Raw genomic sequence first — 18,626 nt, 5'->3', positions numbered from 1 at the left:
AAAAAAACTTTAAATAGATTCTTTATATCTGTGGGGTTTTTTTCCCCAATAAGTCTGACTGGTTAGCTCCATTAAAAATGTTCTCATAAAATAGACTTGTTATTAAATATCACAGAATTCCACTCAAAAAGAATGCTAATCTCCAACCACCTTTCTAAATACTTTACATTATAATAGGGAATATTGCTCAATGTGAAATAACCTAACATGGTTGGTGCACAAGCAAAAAATTGTGTAATTCAGTATTTGCGCTAACAGAAAGCAGGCTGGAGATTTTAAAAAGCAGCTGCTTGGGAAATTCCAGATAAATGAAGTAATAAGTGTTGAAAAGTCTTCGAGCCTAAGAGACACTCAAGTCACTTGCTCAAGATTCATCACAATCCACAAAAGAATTAATTGATCTAACTGCCCAGGGAGTATAAATTAGTAAACTAAAGGAATATGGGCATAGTGAAGAGAAACACAGACTTTTATGAAATGGTCACCTCTGGGCTCTTCACCTTAAAGTAAAGTATATATTACATATCAGCGTAATACATGCCAGATGTCCAGATCAAATCTACAGCATTACTGCTCATGTTTGAAGCAGGTGAAGACAAGTGGTAGAAATAACTTTACCTTATTAATATCTGAGATGAGCTTCCCCTCCCGAGGCATATATACTTTTTGATTATTGGCCCTCATTTTACTTTGGATGGTGAAAAGAAGCACTTCCAAATTTCCTTTTTCTGTGAACCTGAGAGGCACAAAACAGATACAATCAGCATTATTTACCACACTCTTACATCACTTCTATGAGAGAGCTAGTCATGAGGGTAGGGAGAAAGTGAATGAGAGGGCCAGCACATACATACAGGAGGGTCAACTATTGGGCTCTCTATGGACTAGTACCAGGTGCCTTGTCCAAAGCAGATTTTTTTAAACAACTGGTGGGTTGGAGCTCAGCAAAATGGCAGAAATTATCACTCATATGTGTGGCTATTTGTAATAGTCTCTTATTATTTCAAACAAGGTTTAGAGATAATTCTTAGAAAGTAGACTTCCTTTACAAGAAAATGGCTGAATGCTTTTAACAAAGATGGATTTCAAATGACTAGCTCATCTATTTTTTCCAGGGACTTTCACAATCAGAAATGGGTTGTGACCCAGCTAGGAAATTCAGAATTAACTGGATATTTTTGTTGTTTGTTTTGTGTCAGAGAAAGAGTGAGTGAGAGAAAGAGAAGAGGAAGAAAAAAGAAAAGAAAAGAAAAAGGGAGGGTACCAAGTGGTTTTGAGAATGTTGTAATCTCAAGATATGATCAGCCAAGCATATCATTACACCATCGGGTTTCCATGTTCCAGTGACATGCTTTAATTAGAAAAAAAATGGTGAAATTATAACTTTAATCAGACTATAAATTTCTGAAGGACAGCAATTAGTAGCCCTACAATAGCAGAGTTATACTACCTATCCTGGACTCCTGGAGCCTCATTCCCCTAAATAAGATTTCATGTCTTAAGTTCCTCCAAATCTCCATGAGAGGCTGTCTCTCATGTTTCATATAGTAATAAAGATTATGAGACCCCAAAATCTTCAGGTGTCAGGCAGGGCTGGTCAGAGCACACAATAAGTCCAGAAAGCTGAGGCCTAAGAATGGCTATGAGTATGGTTTCTTCTATCTGCTGAGGAAGCTGTTGGGCTCCTGAATTACTCTTCCTTTGTCCTCCTTGAGAGTTCTATAATTTACTAATTCCCTTCCAGCTCTTGTGAGAGGCTAAGAAAGGCTCACAATTACTTTCTGAGATACATAATCAGGTGAGAAGGGATGAGACAGATGATAAGAGACAGCTGAAGGGGAAATGAAATCACAATCAGGGAGTCAGGAAAATGGACAACACTTTGTTGCAAAGTCTTTGTCCCTCTATATGTGCAGTAAGTAGTGAATTCATTTCAATAGCCTGCACCTTAAAAACATAGGCAACTCCTCATTATGTCTTACTTGGGGGGTTTCTCCACGGTGCGGTAAGTGTTGAATGCCTGTAACTGCTGTTGGACTCCCACAAGGGAGTTAGCAAATTTTCGATTGTTCAAGATAATGATGGTTTGTTCAATCCACTCCAAGAGGTCTGAGGCTAGTGATTCATATTTCTCAATCATTTTCTCCGTTTCAATGGCATTGTCAAGCACCTAACAAGAATCGGGAACATTGAGAAATGAGATAATCTTTATATGATTAAAACATTAAACGTATCTTCATATACCTACTCCATGCTAAAAGAATAGTCACTTTAATTTTTCTGGTGTTGTGGGCTAAAAGGACTGCAACTATCAAATCTGAGCAATGGACTCAATTCATTCTTTAATATCTATAATTGTAAGCCAGGGCCTTAAAACATGTAGGTGCTTCTTAATTTCTAATCCCAAGGGCCCAAGTCAGATAAAAAAGGGCAGTTATCTTTTTCCAAGCTCTTCTATGGTTTCTCGTGCATTTTCTAAACTTTAAGAAGTTTTTAAGTGTGAATAGTTCTTATTAGTTTGCAAAGTGCTTTTCCTTTTATTTGACTCTGATGATACCCCAGTGAGGATCAAATAACATATTTGAATGAGGTGCTATTATTATCTCTGTTTTATGGATGAGGAAACAAGGAGAAGTTAAATATCTTTGCCCAGGATCATATAATATGTGTCTGAGGACATATTCAAATTCAAGTCTTGTTGTTCCAAGTTGTGTGTTCAGGATAATGTCATTGGGTCCTCTTTAGAAAGGGGACACAGACTACAGCTGGAATCAGCACTTTTTTGAGTAGGGAAATAAAAAGCCAGGAAAAGGATTATATTCTGTTCAATTAATCTATTCTTAACAAAACCAGCCCTTCAATCATATGGCCCTCTTTGAGGTGTGCATGAATTCCTATGAGCCTCAAATCAGTTCCTAACATGACGTATATTCTTTGGTAGGAGGCACAGGGGAGTAACTCATTGTTTAGGTTTCATGCCCATGATGCCCCATGTTTCCAAAGACTTATGCTTATTGTTTTTCATAAAACCTTTTACTGGCACAATAACTGGCTGGGAAGGGAAATGTGTAATCAGCTCAGAAATATATTGAGAAATGGATATAATTTCACAGTAACTTGTAAAATCTTAGTGAACTCACCTTCCCAATGCGTTTTCCTTCAACAGCTAAGGCCTTCATCTTTGAAAAGTAGTGGTAATATGTCACCACATAAGTAATAATGGATTTCTCATCAGGATGGTCGACACTGATATCTGTGACCAAGAAAAGATTGATTTCAATGTTTTTTTACAATGCTTCTTGGTCAACCCAAAAACAAGAATCACTTGAACTAAGAGAGAGAATTTCTGAGTTTATTCAACAACTCAATCAAATATATTCAAAGGCATCATTCTAGGGTATTATTAATTAAGAATGATGAAGGTACAATGATAATACGTCCCTTTGGTCATTCATACAAACTTTAAATGTGCAGGATGCACTATTTGTCATTGAAGACACGTACACACACATACACAAATGACATAGGGTCTTATCTATTAGCAAGGCCTGTAATCTACTTGGAAAGAAAAAAACTAAACTGGACAAGAATAAAAGATAACATGTAAGCCAAATGTTAGAATACACAATATAGAAGAAGACAAAATTAAAAGCTGGTGGAATTCATAAGAAGGAAAAGACTTTTTGTAAATGCTAGCCTTGAAAGTGAGGCATCCTATGGATATAAATATCCTATGGAAGTTTTTGTTATCCTTTACCACAACCTAAAAAAAAAAAAAAAAAAAAAAAAAGGGATTTCATAGGTTTAAAAACATGGAAAAGAATATATACGGTAAAGACTGAAATTAGTAGATTCAAAGGGAATAAGATGAAACAATATAGAAAAAAAATGACTATTAAAGCTGAACATGAGGTTTGGTGAAGATTTGATCTGTGCCTTCATCAAATCCAAAGGCCATCATGCACAATGGGGGAATCTAGCACAATTAGATGAAGAAAAAAATAGAAGGGGAAAAAAAAAGTTGTGATAAAGAGTAGGGTAGATGGGGAGAGTTTTTGTTAGAAACTTATGTCCATATACACTTGTATATGCAACATCCAGTGCTTAGGACAATGCCTGGAATTTAGTGGGTAATTAGTAAACTTTTGTTGAATTAAATTATTGAATCTATACTTCCTTTTTTTCCCCTTACAACCACTCTACTCTATAATGCAGCCCAAAACAGTAATATTCCCATTTTGGGGAAAAAAAAAACTGAGTCACAAACAACAGAACCCCAAGCTTACTGGCTCCCACTCAGGTGTATTTCTCTATAAGACTGTGCTACTACTGATGGATCTTACAGAAAGGGGGGGGGGGGAAGGATAATTTGAAGAGGGCCAGAAAAATGGCAGTTTTGAAAGGGGAATTTGACTAAATTTAAGTAATATTTATGTAATGCCTACTATGTACAAAGCACTCTGCTAAGTGCTGAGAAAGAAAGGGGGGGAAAAATCCCTAAATAATCACTGTTCCAGGAATTTACACAATTTTAAGCTATGTGAAAGATGGGCTTCTTTATAACTTAAAGTTGATAATACTTTTCTGGTGTCTTCCAAAACAGAAAATCATCTGCTTTAATGCACTTCTGAATCTCAGAGTAAAGTTTAGGGGATATCCCTTTGATTTCATAGGTAAAGAAAATTCCCTCTACTGATGCAAGTTGATACTTTCTGTGCAAAGCACAATGTTGCTTACACAGATTTTGATTGACCAAGATCACAGAGCAAAAAGGTTTTCCCAGCACTTCTCTTATCTAGTGTGCCACAATACTCTCCATTAAGGCAGCAACTCTGATTTATTGCTCTAAACTGGCTTTTTAATTCCATTCACAAACTTTTTGTTTGTTCTTGTCAATGTCATTTTTTCAATGATATAATATATACCTTATAGTAGTACAAGATCTTAAAGATCATCTATTCTATCCTAGTGGTGAGGAGCTCAAAACAGAAACAGGGGCCACTAATTTGTACATAAGGATTTCTGTGGACCTCATTTTGACTTAGTTTTAAAATGTGATATTATCTATGTTTTATTGTATTTTTCTTAAAATGTGAAAAATTTCCCAATTACATTTAAACTAGTATAGGTTGTATTCATAGATGCTACAGGCCACACGTCTGATAGTTCTGATCTAGCTTCATATTCTCATTTTGCAGATGAGGGAACAGAGGCCTAGAGAAGTAATAAGTTGGCCTTTAAGAAATCTAGAATTCAGGTGTTCAGACTTCCTATTTAGTGTTCTGCTCATAAATCTTGTTTCCATTCTTCATGCAAATAGTTATAACAAAAATTAATTATTTAAATACAAATTAATGATAATAGTTAAAAATAAGGAGTAATTTTGTGTCAAGGGAGTTAAGAAGTTTAATGCTAGCCATAAAATTTTAGTTTGTATTATGTTGGAGAATCATGTAATGGGTTAGTTCAGAGATAATTTTATCTCAGTTTCCTGTACTGAATATATGAGGGAATTTGATATAGTAGAAAATACAAGAAGCTTGCCTGGCAGTCTCATGACCTCTGCCTGCCCTTTGGTAGCTAAGCTTCCTGTTCCAAACTTTTAAGAACTTTAAACTTTTTTTTTTCCTTCTCTTTTTCTGTTTCCTTCTCCTCCCCCAGTCCCTCAATTCTACTTTCATCTCCAGCTGTACTGTAACACACTTAGGAAGTTCTAATACCACAAAACAAATCATCTATTCTAATGTGGTTTTTAATTTGGAAAAAAGTTCTTATTACAGATTGTACTAAAATGAAGTCTGATGTTAGCAGGAAATACAGCAGAGGGGAAACACACTACAGGGGTCAGCTTAGATCTCTGTTCACTAGCATGAATTTACAAAATAAACATTCTACTGCTCTAAGGGCCACAAAGCAGAAATCTACCTCTGAAGTCAGCTCTAGAATACTGCTACTATTCAGAAAATATGTTCCTCCCTCTCCCTCACCCAGTTATTTTTTCATGGACATTATATATTATCCTAAGAAACCCTAGTCATAAATATTGAGCCTAATCAGAAGAGTCTTAAAGATAAAAAATGGGCAGTAGAAGGGGAAAAGCTATTTAAGTTATAAATGTTATTTTTCTTCCATAGGATTCAATTCAACAAACATTTAATAAGCAATTGCTCTGAGTGTATAGGGCCAAGTTAGATGCTGGAGAAACAAATAAACAAATAAAATAGTCCCTGATCTAAAAGGGTTTATGGAACATAGAGCATGTATACTGGAAAATAATGCAAAATATATACAAAAATGGAGTAATGATAACTAGGGGAAGGGGAGGAATTAAGAAAAGTCTCATGTAGGAAGTGGCACCTTACCTGAGTTAGGTATTTTACAAAGTAGAGAGAAGGAAATAAATTGTAGATTAGAGTTTTAGAACTGGAAGAGATGATTTTAGTCTAACTTCCATCACCCATTCCTATTTTACCAATGAGGATACTGAGATCCGGAGACAGTGAGTGACCTATGTTCAAAGTCACAACTAAGTGTCATAGTCAGGATTTGACTCCAAAAACTAGTCCTTTCCATTGTATCATAATTCCTAATACTGTTTCTCACTATAATAAGCATAAAGACTAACATTAAAACACTTGGTGTTTCTATTAGTAAAAGCTGCCTTCTGAATGCTTAGCCCATTTATCAAAGGGGTCTAGGGTAGCAGCAATTCACTGACAACTTGATATTTCACACCCTTACTATCTCATGTTGACCCAATGCAATAATCTCCTACTTATTTTCCTTGCCTCTAATCTATTTCATTATTCTTACCCTCTTAATAATTTTTTTACACAACTGTCCAATAATTCTTCCTATGTCATCACTCATGAAATCATTATCCTACTTAAAACCCTTCAATAATTCTCTGTCTATGAAATAAAAGTTAAAGTTCTAAAGTTGATTTTCAAGATCTTCCCACAATCAGCTACCAACTTACCTTCTCAACATTCTTTCCCACCTTGCCTTATTTATGATGCTCCAACTAAAGTTAACTATTCAAAAACTATAATTTATACTTACCCACATGTGCCTCTTTGTACAAATTATTCCAAATACATGGGATATACTAAATCCTTAACTAAACTTTCACCTGTAATCCTACTCATCCTTCAAGGACCAGCTCAAATTCTACTTTTTTACAAAGAAGTACTTTACACCTTTAGATTCCACAGCACTTTATTCCTTCTCATCAATACTTCACCTATTCAGCATTACATACTATTTGTGTTAAAATGGTTTGTGCATCTCTCTACTCCCTTGCTAAACCAATATATTGCATGAAGACAGGGACTGTAATTTTTTATCTTTATATGATACCTGAAACCACACAGTATAAGCCAATAAGCATTTGATGAACAACAGAACCCTTACCCTCTGGATCCAGGAGTTTGGTGAGACCCAGATGCTGTTCTGCCAGGTTAAAAGCATTCTGAAGATTGTAATGTGCATTGGATTTCTTCAGTTTGTCAAAATCAATCAGATCAGGCCTATGTAGACAAATAAAAAGCCCCCACAATTCCCCCCAAAATGTAATTTACAGTCTGAAAACAGACGGATCAGAAGTATAAAGCACAGTAAAAGAAAAGCTAACTAAGGAGCCCACCATGTTGTTCTCCAGGACATTTTGAAACTGAGGGAAATACTAAAAATAAAAAATAAAAACTATAGCCTCACCAACATCTAAAACACATTTTATGGTCTTAAAGTCAAATTTCCAAATGGTGCAAAGGCAAACACTTGGTGCTGTTTAAGCTAAAAGGAAGACAGACAATGGGTACCACATCCCCACATGAGATGTGAGTATCTCCTCTAGAGCTGAACTTATAATCATCCTGTAGATTTGAAAGTCAAAAACTCTGCCACAAAGGAATGACCTCACTATACCTAAAACCCTTCAGCCCGGTTTTTAAGGACTTACCGATGTTTGTGTATAAGTGCATTAAAAGCCATTCCATCTCTCCAGCTAGTGGTAAAGTTGTGAATGTTGACATTGGGATACCTGTAAAAGCCAAAACAAAAGAGGAAAGGGAACAAGCTTAAATAAAGGGTGCTTCATACATTATACATATATATATATATATATATATATATATATATATATATATATATATATATATATATATATATATATATATATATATATATATGAAAATGTAAAATGCAGTAAAAATCAGTCTATGAATATTAAAAAGGAATTTCAAATCAGAGACAAGTATTTCAAGGATCTCTTAGAATTACAATTCAAATAAGGTAGAGAGCTCTCTGGGCTACCTGGATTGTCCAGTTTGTAATTCAATCTAACATTGAGTTAAATGGAATGTTTGAATTTTTAATACCACTTTTCTTAAAAAAAAAAAAAAGAAAAGAAAAGAAAAAAAAAAAATCTAGTCTTCTTTCCTTTACAACCATGCTTTCCTGATACACTAAACCCCCCTATGCTGGGATCTGGAATTTTTACTGAGGAAGGAAGGTATAAAATTAGTATAAGGGAGGGTGGAATTCCAAAATCACACCCATAGAAAAGGAAAAAATGAGAAAATGCTATTCACATTCAAGGCCTGTGACTATTGCCCCTCTAATATATTTCCCATACTCTTTTCCATTGCTACTCCAACTACCTAAATTCATTCAGATAAGCATTTTTTCTTGCCTGAATCATCACTCCTCTAACTATTCATTTTATCATTTGTTTGTTCTCTTTCAAATTTCTACTTCACACCCTCCCACACAAATATTCTTCTCAATGAATTACTTCAATCTCTTCACTCCTCAGCCCAATAACATTTCAATGGTCCCATTCTGCCTACAAAAAGAAGGTTCTGATTAGTGGGAATCTTGAATCTTCGTGAAGTGATCATATTACTCAAATTTACACTGCCTATTTATATTAGGATGCAATCAATAACCATTGTGAGAATTCAAATACATATTTTTATGAGATTCATGATTCTGTCTAATCAGGACCCTGCTATAAATTATAACCCCCCCAACTCTAGGCCCTCTAGAATTTGGGTCTAATCCACTTTCAAAGTCTTATCCCTTATATTCCCTTTCCTGGATGTTTTAACCAAAGAGGCCTATTCACTACCCTCCACCCTTCATTTTCATTCTTTTTTCTTAAATTTATGAGATTTTAAGATCTTTGAGGAGAGGAACTGCCTGTCTTTGCTTCTTTTTGAACCCCAAGATTGAGCACAGGGCTTGGAACATAGCAGATAGTGAATAAATGTTTATTGATCGATTTTTATCTAAATATCTAGAATTAATTACTCCTGTCTCTAGCTGTTAAAGGCTTTCTCCTTCAAAACTGAACTCAGGTGTTAATTCCTCTAGAAAGTATTTTCCTCCATACTAGGTAGCTAAAAGTGTGTTCACTACCTACTCTTCTGTACCAAGTGTTATTTTCTATGCTGCATTCCTACCAATGAGATCAGAAGCTCCTAGAGAAGTCTTCCAAATCTATCTTTGTGACCATAAGCACCTTCAAACAATGTCTTCTACATGAGAGATACTTAAACATTTGTTTAATTAAGTATGGCCCAGAGTCATCAGGATTACTGGTCTCCATTGTAATCCAGTGAAGCTGTTTGGACAGTGAGGTCACCAAGGCGAAAATACTCACATTTTCTTTTAATACAAAGTAGCCAAGTCTCCCTTCTTATTGTTGCCACATTGTCTTTTCATTCTGGGTTAATACTGATTATTCTGATGGCTAAACAAATGTCTGTGGAGAACCTACCTCTCTGTAATCCTTTCATATTTTGGAAACTTTTCTGTAAGCTAGCCAAGAGTCTATTCAATACTAATTTTTTTATAATGACTATAATTCTATACTTATACTTGATTATAGGTTTGTCAAACTTATTGGATTAAAAACTCCTTAAGGGTCTAGAGCACCTAGCACAGTACTTATGAGTGCCCAAGGGTACTTAATAAATACTTGTGGACTAATTAGTCAATTAAAGCCAAGTCTATATGTACAACTCGTTATTACTAGTCCTAAAAACATCTAGAGAGAATGAACTCCACATAGAGTTATCATCACTGATAGCCTACTAATTTCAATTAACAGAGAATGTACAGTTTTCTGAATTAAAATTTAAACATGTTGTTTCTTTGATAGAGGTTAAAGAGTATTTCAAATGCTTTCAATTAATGAAAGCTGACTAAAACATCAGCTGGGTTACAGACACACAAGAAAGCCGCTTCCTCTTTCTTCCTCCTCCTCTTCTCGGTAGAAGCCCATTGGCCACAGTACAAATGATTTGAAAAAAACTCCAGAGACATTTCGCCAGAATCTCTCCATTCACACTCACCCAGCTGTTTTCATCTGGCACCACAACAGCAATGCATCTTTGGCAGATTTTTTCTCTTTGTTGTCTTCAGTCTCCACACTGATATCTTGAATCTAAGATTTGCAAAGAAAATTAGTAGGATTAGTGGGTCACTGATGAACTGCATGAGTCAGTAAGAACAAATGTATTCCTTAGAAATATATACAACAAATACCCAGAGCGCAGCAGGACAGGAGACAGATGGGTTTGTCTAAATAGATGCATAGAACTACTTTCTTTAGGAGCAGGCTTCTGAGGTTAGGAAAATGGACAAGAATTTTACTTTATAATTAGTTTGTAGATGTGACCAAAGATAGGGACTTGGATACACACAAGTCTTTCTTTATACCCAGGATGTACTTGATTTTTTTTATTATTATTCTGCTGGGGAGAAGGGAACACTATGAAAACTGGTGAATAAATGTGGCAAAGAGGAAACAACTCATACCTCCTCTTCCTAAAATGTTTTATAAACTCTGGAGAAATAGCAAGCTAAGTTGTTTTTATGATAAAATGGTGCTTTTCACACTGTCATAAGAGTATAATTCTTTCAGAAAAGCTATTAATTAGATGGGATGCCATATGTGTTATTTAATAAACATGCTTTCTTGCACTGTACTCCCCCATCTCCCACCAGCTGACTTTCTATTTATCCTTTAAAAAGTCCAAATCAGATGACACCTCTTAATTTCATTCACATCAGCAATAACTTTTGTTCTTCTTAGGAGCTTACATATGTACTTTGCAGCTTGCATTAAATAGGGATTATCTGTATTATAGTATATATCAGAAATCTTCTATTATAGGAATATTATGGGAATGGCAATGCTTCCAGCTCAGTGACTACAGCCACCATTCTGATAAACTAATCCTATGGAGATACAGCCTGGTACTTGTTCCTGCAAGGGCTAGACACACATAAGCTACTGAAGACTCAGAGCATAAAGTTCTTTTCTCCAGGGCCAAAATCTTTGGTACGTCAAATGGTTCAACATCATTATCAATCAGCATGCCATTAAAAAGGAGCTATCAGCACCAGCCCTGAATTCAGGAGGACCAGAGTTCAAATGTGGTCTTAGACACTTAACACTTCCTAGCTGTGTGACCCTGGGCAAGTCACTTAACCCCAAGGGGGGGGGGGGGGAAGAAGAGGTATCACCATCTGCTTTGCTATATCACCCTAAGGAACATGGGGTCTTTTCATATGACTTTCAGCTGAAGCTTTTATATGCCATCTTCTTCATTTGATTTTGAGCTCCTTAAGGGCAGGGATATTTTTTCTTACGTCTCTATCCTCTAGCCCCAAAACAGTGTTTTGCATATAGGAAGAGCTTAATAAATGCTTTATTTGTTTGTTCATTCCTACTAGCCTAGAAACTCTATGAAAGCAGAATGCTCTTCTTGCTTAATACTTGGCACACTTGTGGACAGAGTGAGCACTCGAACATTAACTGTAAAAGAACAACAAATCACTAGGTGTTGAGCTATCTTATAATTTCTTAAGCAACCAAGAGACACCAAGATGTAACAGAAAGAATATTAACTTGATACTAAGGAGACCAATAAAAAGTTACATTTGTAAAACACCTTAAAGTAAAGTAAAGCTTTACATTTATTATTTTAATTTGATTTGATTCTTGAAACAATCCTATGAGGTACATGTTATTTTCATTTCATACATGAGGCTAATGGAGGGCAAATGATTTTGTTCAGTCAAATCATATAGCTAAAAAGGTTTTTAGAATTAGAATCCAGCCTTCCTGATTCCACTTCCTCCAGGTATAATTATGAACATGTATCCACCTCCCTGGGCATCCCCTATTTGTAGACTTAGGTTGTTGAAGAAGATGCTAAGATCACTTCCAGCCATAAAATTTTATGATTCTAAGTAATCCAAGTAGCTCTGGTTTCTGTCAACCCCCATCTCCTACACATTTCCAATCACATTAAAGCTATCACCAAAAATTCCTGAGGATTCTTTATATGAATACTGAGTTGAATGGAGAAAGAAACAGAGAGAGACCACCACATATAGACCCTACCCAGCCACCAAAATGAATATTTGATAGGAAAAAAAAAAAAGCAGATCTATAAAATGTATACTATGGGCCACATTGAAATTTTAAATAAACCAGATCTGGGGAAAGTACAGTTTACTTCCAAACCAATAAGGCAAGATCACTGGGATTTAATTTTTGTAATTGGGAAAAACCTCGCTAAGATGAAAAATCATTTCCTTCCCACATTGCCCTTCCTGAAATAAGAATTAACAAATGTCATTTCAATGGTAGTGTGAAGATGAGCTTACAAAATCATTATCTCAAGTACAAAAAGTGAATTGAAAAAGAACGATTTGAACTAAAAAGTGAAGTTCAGAATACCTATGAATGGCAGTCTGAAATTACATGTAGACTTTCTAAAATCTTTGTGAAGAAAGATTTGTTTTTTATTGACTCTCAGCTCATCTGGAAATAAAATCTGCTAATTTTTTGATGAATCAGACTTCAAAACAAAATAATACAAGACACCGAGACTAGCTTGTGAAATTAGTCCTATCACTTAACAGTCAAAACAGCTAATTAAATCATTTTCACTTAAAGCTGAGGTTATCGAGAAAGTTAATATGAAAAATGAATCTTCCAAATGACAAAGACTAGTTCCTATTCTCTTTCTACCCCATATACAGTCATGTTTTAAAAGATCTAGCTGAGTACCTAAATATGTTTATATTTATATATTCCCTTTGGACCAAACGGAAAATATATTATGTTTCTTTTACCTATGGGGTGCAAAGGATGGCTAGTGTCTCTCTTTGATGATAGTCCTTTTTTTCCCTCTAGTCCCCAAAGAGACTGTTTCTGGGGAATTACCCAGTCTGGGAAATACCAATTTGATAACGTCCTAGAGGTCAGGGCCAATGTCACTGACATAATGAAACAGAGGTCAGCAGTGCATTATGTAATTTAAGAAGGTTACCAGAGAAGACTGTTGAGACGTGTTGAACATCAACAACCCAGTTACTTTCCTCAATGAAATAAGAGATTGGGAGAAATGTGGCAGGTATTCACTTCACAAACAGCTCCTGTCAAGAGAAACTATAACCATAGTGTCTCATGTCCAGAACTACCGCTGGCCTGAGGCACCCTCTGCCAGTGACTGAGGCAATGTAGTAGAGTGTAATGACCTTAAGAGTTAGAATCTTTCAACAGTAGTGTGTTATTTAGCCTCCCTCATTCACAGGTCCTTTGCATGTGAAAAGAAGATTTAGAACTAGATGACCTTTATTATTCCTTCCAGCTTTCTAGCACTAAGAAGGAATCTGAGCAGCTTATATGCTGTGGGCTGCCAAATCAGGGCAATCTCTACCAAACCTAGGCAGAGACCCTATAACAGCTTGTATTTGATCACTGATTACAACTTTACCCCCTTGAAAGCAAATGCTGCTCTCTTTCAAAAACAGTTACAATATCTGGCTATAAATCTGGGGGTTTTCTGTACAATTTTATCGGAAGGGCAAGACATTATCAGCATAGCTATCAGTCACAGAGCACAGATATCTAAAAGCTGTGTCCTTGGCAGTGACAGGTTGGGTTGGTATATTGTAGGACAGGCATTTTTGGCAGGGCAAAAAACTGACAAGGAGCTAACAAAAGAGACTCAGCAAAAGGATTCTACTGCCATGTACCTCTACACTGTCCAGCCACTGTGTCCCCAAAGGGCTGCCCATGTTCTGATACTCCCATTGTCCCAGGAAATAACGTTATCATATTCTAACAACCTTGAAATCTGGAAACACAAAAACAACATGCAGAAATGCCCTATTGCCATGTTCTTTACCTGGAATCTCAAGATGATGGTCCAGATAAGACCAAGAGTCAGGCGATGATTCCCATCCACAATGTCATGGGATCCCATGTTTTCAAGATGAACTCTCTGCTCTTTCAGAAACTGAAGAGCTTTATCCACATTCTCCAGGCAATGGATGCGCATTCTTCCTTTTGTTGGCTTGGGCTATTTCCACACAAAAACAGAAAAAAAAAAAAAAAAAAAAAAAAAAAAAAAAAGTCATCCAAAGGGTCAGAGAAGGATTGGTGCTCTATAATTCAAGCAATTTTTATTCTAGCACTAACCGGGAATACATATCAAATATCAATTATTATGAGTCTAGGTAATATAACAAGATCTCCCAAAAGTCTTAGTACACATTGAAGCTTTAATGGCTGAAAACTGGACTAAATGCAATTTATTGGGAAGTGCTTTGTGAACAAAAAGTATCAATGTCTTAAAAGTAGAAAAAAGCAATGAAAAATATTCACCACCTTGTAAAAAAATAATAGCAACTTAGTCTTCGCATATACTAATATATCACATATATCACTTCAGATAATTTTTAAAGTCTCTCCAATACTTCCCTTACTGCTAACTCTCCATTATTTTTCAGAGAGATAAGATTAACACCTTAAATATTTTTTGATAAGTTATAAACTTTAAAATAAGTTGCTGGTCTACTGAACTGACATTTCCTAAAATCTGTCTAAAAAAAGGAAAGGATTACACAACACATGGAAGAAAATAGTCAGGATTGTGAGAGAAAGAGTTCATTTTAACTCTATTTATGTCTCTCCTCTTTTTTCCCTCAAAGTTGATCATCTAATGAATCAAAGGCAGCTCTCGGAAGAATTTTTTCAATGCGTATTATTTCCTAACAATAGGAGAAACCTAGGAAGAACTGTATGAACTGATAACAAGTAAAGTAAGTAGACCAAGTAAGTAATATGCACAATGATTAAAACAATATTAAAATACTGCAAAACTTAGATCTCATCTATAAAATGAGTTGAAGGAGGAAATGGTAAACAACACCAATATCTTTGCCAAGAGTCAACCCAATTGAAAGGACTGAACAACAATAAAATTCAGATTAATTGAAATGACCAATGTTGGAACAGATGAAGCAAATCTCATGCCTACTGTTAGAAGTATGAAAGGTGGTACACATCAGCTAGTAAAACAACATTGTTAAATTTTTATAGTTAGGTACAATACTACACATAAAATATAAAGATAAGCAAAAACAGACCCTGCTCTCAAGGAGCTCACATTCTAATGGAGGAGACAACATGCAAATGACTATGAACATAAAAAAGATATATACAATGTAAATGGATGGTTACCTCAAAGTGAGAACTTGGGAGATGGGCAAATGAGAAAATTCTCCTTCAGAAAGTGGGATTTGATCAAGGTCTTGAACTAAAACCAGGGAAGTCAGGAGGAGGTAAAGAAGAAAGCACATTCTAGGTATGAGGAAGCTATAGGCTCAAGGAGAGGAGAAAGCATGTCCTGAGTGAGCCACAGCTAAGTGGGCTACTTTAGTTGAATCATAGAAGGATAGAACAGGTAGGAAGGGACTAGGTTGTGAAAAGCTTTAAATGTTAAAGAGCAATGTATATTTTCATCTATGCTGTTGACTTTGTTGGTTGGGCTTTACTTAACGTTGTCTTGGTTCCAAGAAGAGGATATAATGGGGAATACTTGAGAGGTGAGTAATATAAAAAAGAAAAAAAAAACCACGACTAAACGAATTTATATATCTGACTTTAAAGGCCTTCTACAACTGGGCTTTATCTAATTTGTTCAACGCCTGCACACACACACACACACACACACACACACACACACACACACACACACACACACACTCACTCACTCTCTCTCTCTCTCTTCTCTCTCTCTCTTTCTCCTTTCCCTTCTTCCCTCTCTCCCTCCCTCCTCTTATTCCCTTCCCATCTCCTAGAATGCTCTCTGCCTACTCAAAAACCAAATACACTTCCAACCTAGCTCATATCCCACCTCCACTATTAGCTTCCTTTGATCACTCTCCCTCTGCCTGCTTCTCTAAATAGTCATATTTTACCTCTCACTTGAGTTCTTTTCATCCTATTACTGCTTTATGGATTAGTGATTTCTAACTATCTAAACTGTGAGCTTCTTCAGGGGAAATACTATCAGAAGGCTCACTGAGTAATAATAATATATATACATATAAATAAATAAATGAAAAAAAAAAAAAAAAAAAAAACAACAAACAAACAAAAGAAAAAAAAAACACACCACACCAACTTATGGATTTACTACCTATTTGACTTTTGGAGCAATATTCACAATGTTCAGCTCATGACAGATTGTTTTAAAAGCTTCTAAGGCACTGAATTTTTAAACTTGGACCAAGTAGTATAGCTGAAACACTATAAATGACAGTGAGAGACTGTCACTATGGAAACTTATTCAATGACAATGATGCTATAGTTTTCTGAATTTTGAGAACAATTATCTTCCCAGTTAAGGTCCTTTCTTCTATTCTTGCAGAGTCAAAAAGAAGTGGGAAGACTAGTAAAAGGCTCTCACAATATAGAGAGATATGGGAGTTTAGGGACTTATGGTTGGGAGAGCTTCACTGAACAGGGAAATATAAGTCACCACATCTAAGTGTCAGAGGCTTCAAGGTTTGGGTGGCTCCATCAGTTGGAAAACACAAAAGGGTAAGAAGCCATGGAACAGGGCAGAAACACTAAAGGGCAGGGGCAAGAAGCAACAGAAAAAATGAGACTTTTGACAGGGATACAGTTGTTCATATTTATAAGGATCTTTTGTTAGCTGATCTTTCTAAGTCAAGAGCTTCCTGAATAGCTAAATACTATTTCTGCTAAAGCATTTAACAGAATTTATCAAAATTATACTTTTTTGACTCAAAGAATATAAAAAATCAACACTAAAATAATTCAGGGGAAGAGGGGGAAAATGTTTACATACAAAGATTTTATTATAACAATGTCTATGAGAACCATTAGTCTCAGTACTAGAAGGGACAACACACAGAGCATATAATTTGATTCCTTCATTTTCAAATGACTGAGTCTAAGCTTGGGAGAATAAATGACTTGCAAAATAACAGAAGACAGATATAGGGCTGGAATCAGCCCCTTCCTCTACAAATCTAGTGTTCTCTGCTAGTCATTCTTCAGATTAATAATGATAATGATAGCAGCTCTGTGTGTGTGTGTGTGTGTGTGTGTGTGTGTTTATCCTTTTAAGATTTACAAAGCATTTTACACATATAAAGATTTATTTGTACTTGATCCTCACAACAATTCTGGGAGGCAGGGACTATTATCATCATCTCCATTTTATAGATGAGGAAACAAGACAGAGAGCTTAAATGACTTGCCCAACCCACAGAGCTAATACATTTCTGAGGCAGGGATTAATAAACTGAGATCTCCCCAGTTTCAAGTCAACACTGTCACCTGGCTGCCTTCTCTAATCAATTTTCTTCCTAAAATATGATAGCTACAACTGAATAAACTAAGTCCAAAAATTGTCTGGCCAGATATAGAATAACTTAAGACTTCCTTAATTCTTGGAAGTTATAACCTTAGCCCAAGACTGAGTTAGCTTTGTTTGCTATTGACTCACATTGGGTTTACAAGATCAATATAACCCCTAAATGGATTTGTCCAGTTGGTTGAATTCATCTTGTTGTTATCTAGGCTACCTTCTTTATCTTTTACACATGAAGAACATGAGATACTTTTATCAAACATTTCACTAAAAATAAGGTAAACTGCTTCTATAGTTACTATAATCAAATCAAGCAATAATATTTTCCAAAAAAAGCAAATAAAGTTCATTTGATGAGAGTGGTCTGCTCTTAATGAAGCAATGCTAGTTCTTTTTTGTGATTGTCCCTTCATTTTCTGGACATTCACTTGTAAAGGTCCTGTTGTCTCTCAATTGTAATCCTTCTCTGGGAGGAAGTTTCTTTTCTCTGTGAATCTTTTTCTCTGTCCTCTTCACTTGCGAATCCACCGGACGTCTTCTCCTAGACCCAATCCAGAACTGACTTTCCAGACTCTAACTTCTTTTATCTCCCAGAGAATGGGTGTGGAATAACTCAGGGGCTTGTGGGAAAAATACTTCAACCAATGAACTTGTTCCTCTTAAACATGTAAACTCCTCCCTAGAAGTCCAAGGGGTAAAACTCCCCTTAAAGGCTGGAACTAGAGAATTGTTAAGTCCCGACTTAGCACTTAGTAAGAATCTAACATTCACTGAACATCTAAATTACATAAATATGTTGACAAAAGCCAGTCCTCAAAGAAGTGTAGAAAAAATGCATCTCCCTTCTTTCTTTGTATAAGTGGAGGATTATAAGTGTGGAATATGTATACACTATGAGACAAAATAATTGTT

General features: G+C 35.7%; 1 protein-coding gene across 3 annotated transcripts in view; it reads right to left on the bottom strand.

The window, feature by feature from the left end:
* SPTBN1 (spectrin beta, non-erythrocytic 1) overlaps positions 1-18,626 on the bottom strand; it is a 254,615-nt gene that overhangs the window by 59,971 nt on the left and 176,018 nt on the right. For all 3 annotated transcript variants that reach the window (XM_074286937.1, XM_074286939.1, XM_074286940.1), the window contains 7 exons: positions 14,214-14,387; positions 10,359-10,450; positions 7,961-8,041; positions 7,414-7,529; positions 3,141-3,253; positions 1,983-2,170; positions 619-736 (listed from right to left, as the gene is read on the bottom strand). In XM_074286937.1, coding sequence (XP_074143038.1) covers positions 619-736; positions 1,983-2,170; positions 3,141-3,253; positions 7,414-7,529; positions 7,961-8,041; positions 10,359-10,450; positions 14,214-14,387 — 882 coding nt within the window. The remainder of the gene's footprint in view (positions 1-618; positions 737-1,982; positions 2,171-3,140; positions 3,254-7,413; positions 7,530-7,960; positions 8,042-10,358; positions 10,451-14,213; positions 14,388-18,626) is intronic.

Source organism: Sminthopsis crassicaudata, chromosome 2 (assembly GCF_048593235.1).
Source record: "Sminthopsis crassicaudata isolate SCR6 chromosome 2, ASM4859323v1, whole genome shotgun sequence".
NCBI classification, from domain to species: domain Eukaryota; kingdom Metazoa; phylum Chordata; class Mammalia; order Dasyuromorphia; family Dasyuridae; genus Sminthopsis; species Sminthopsis crassicaudata.
Note: the sequence above shows the minus strand (reverse complement) of the source record. Positions and strands in the feature narration are given on the sequence as shown.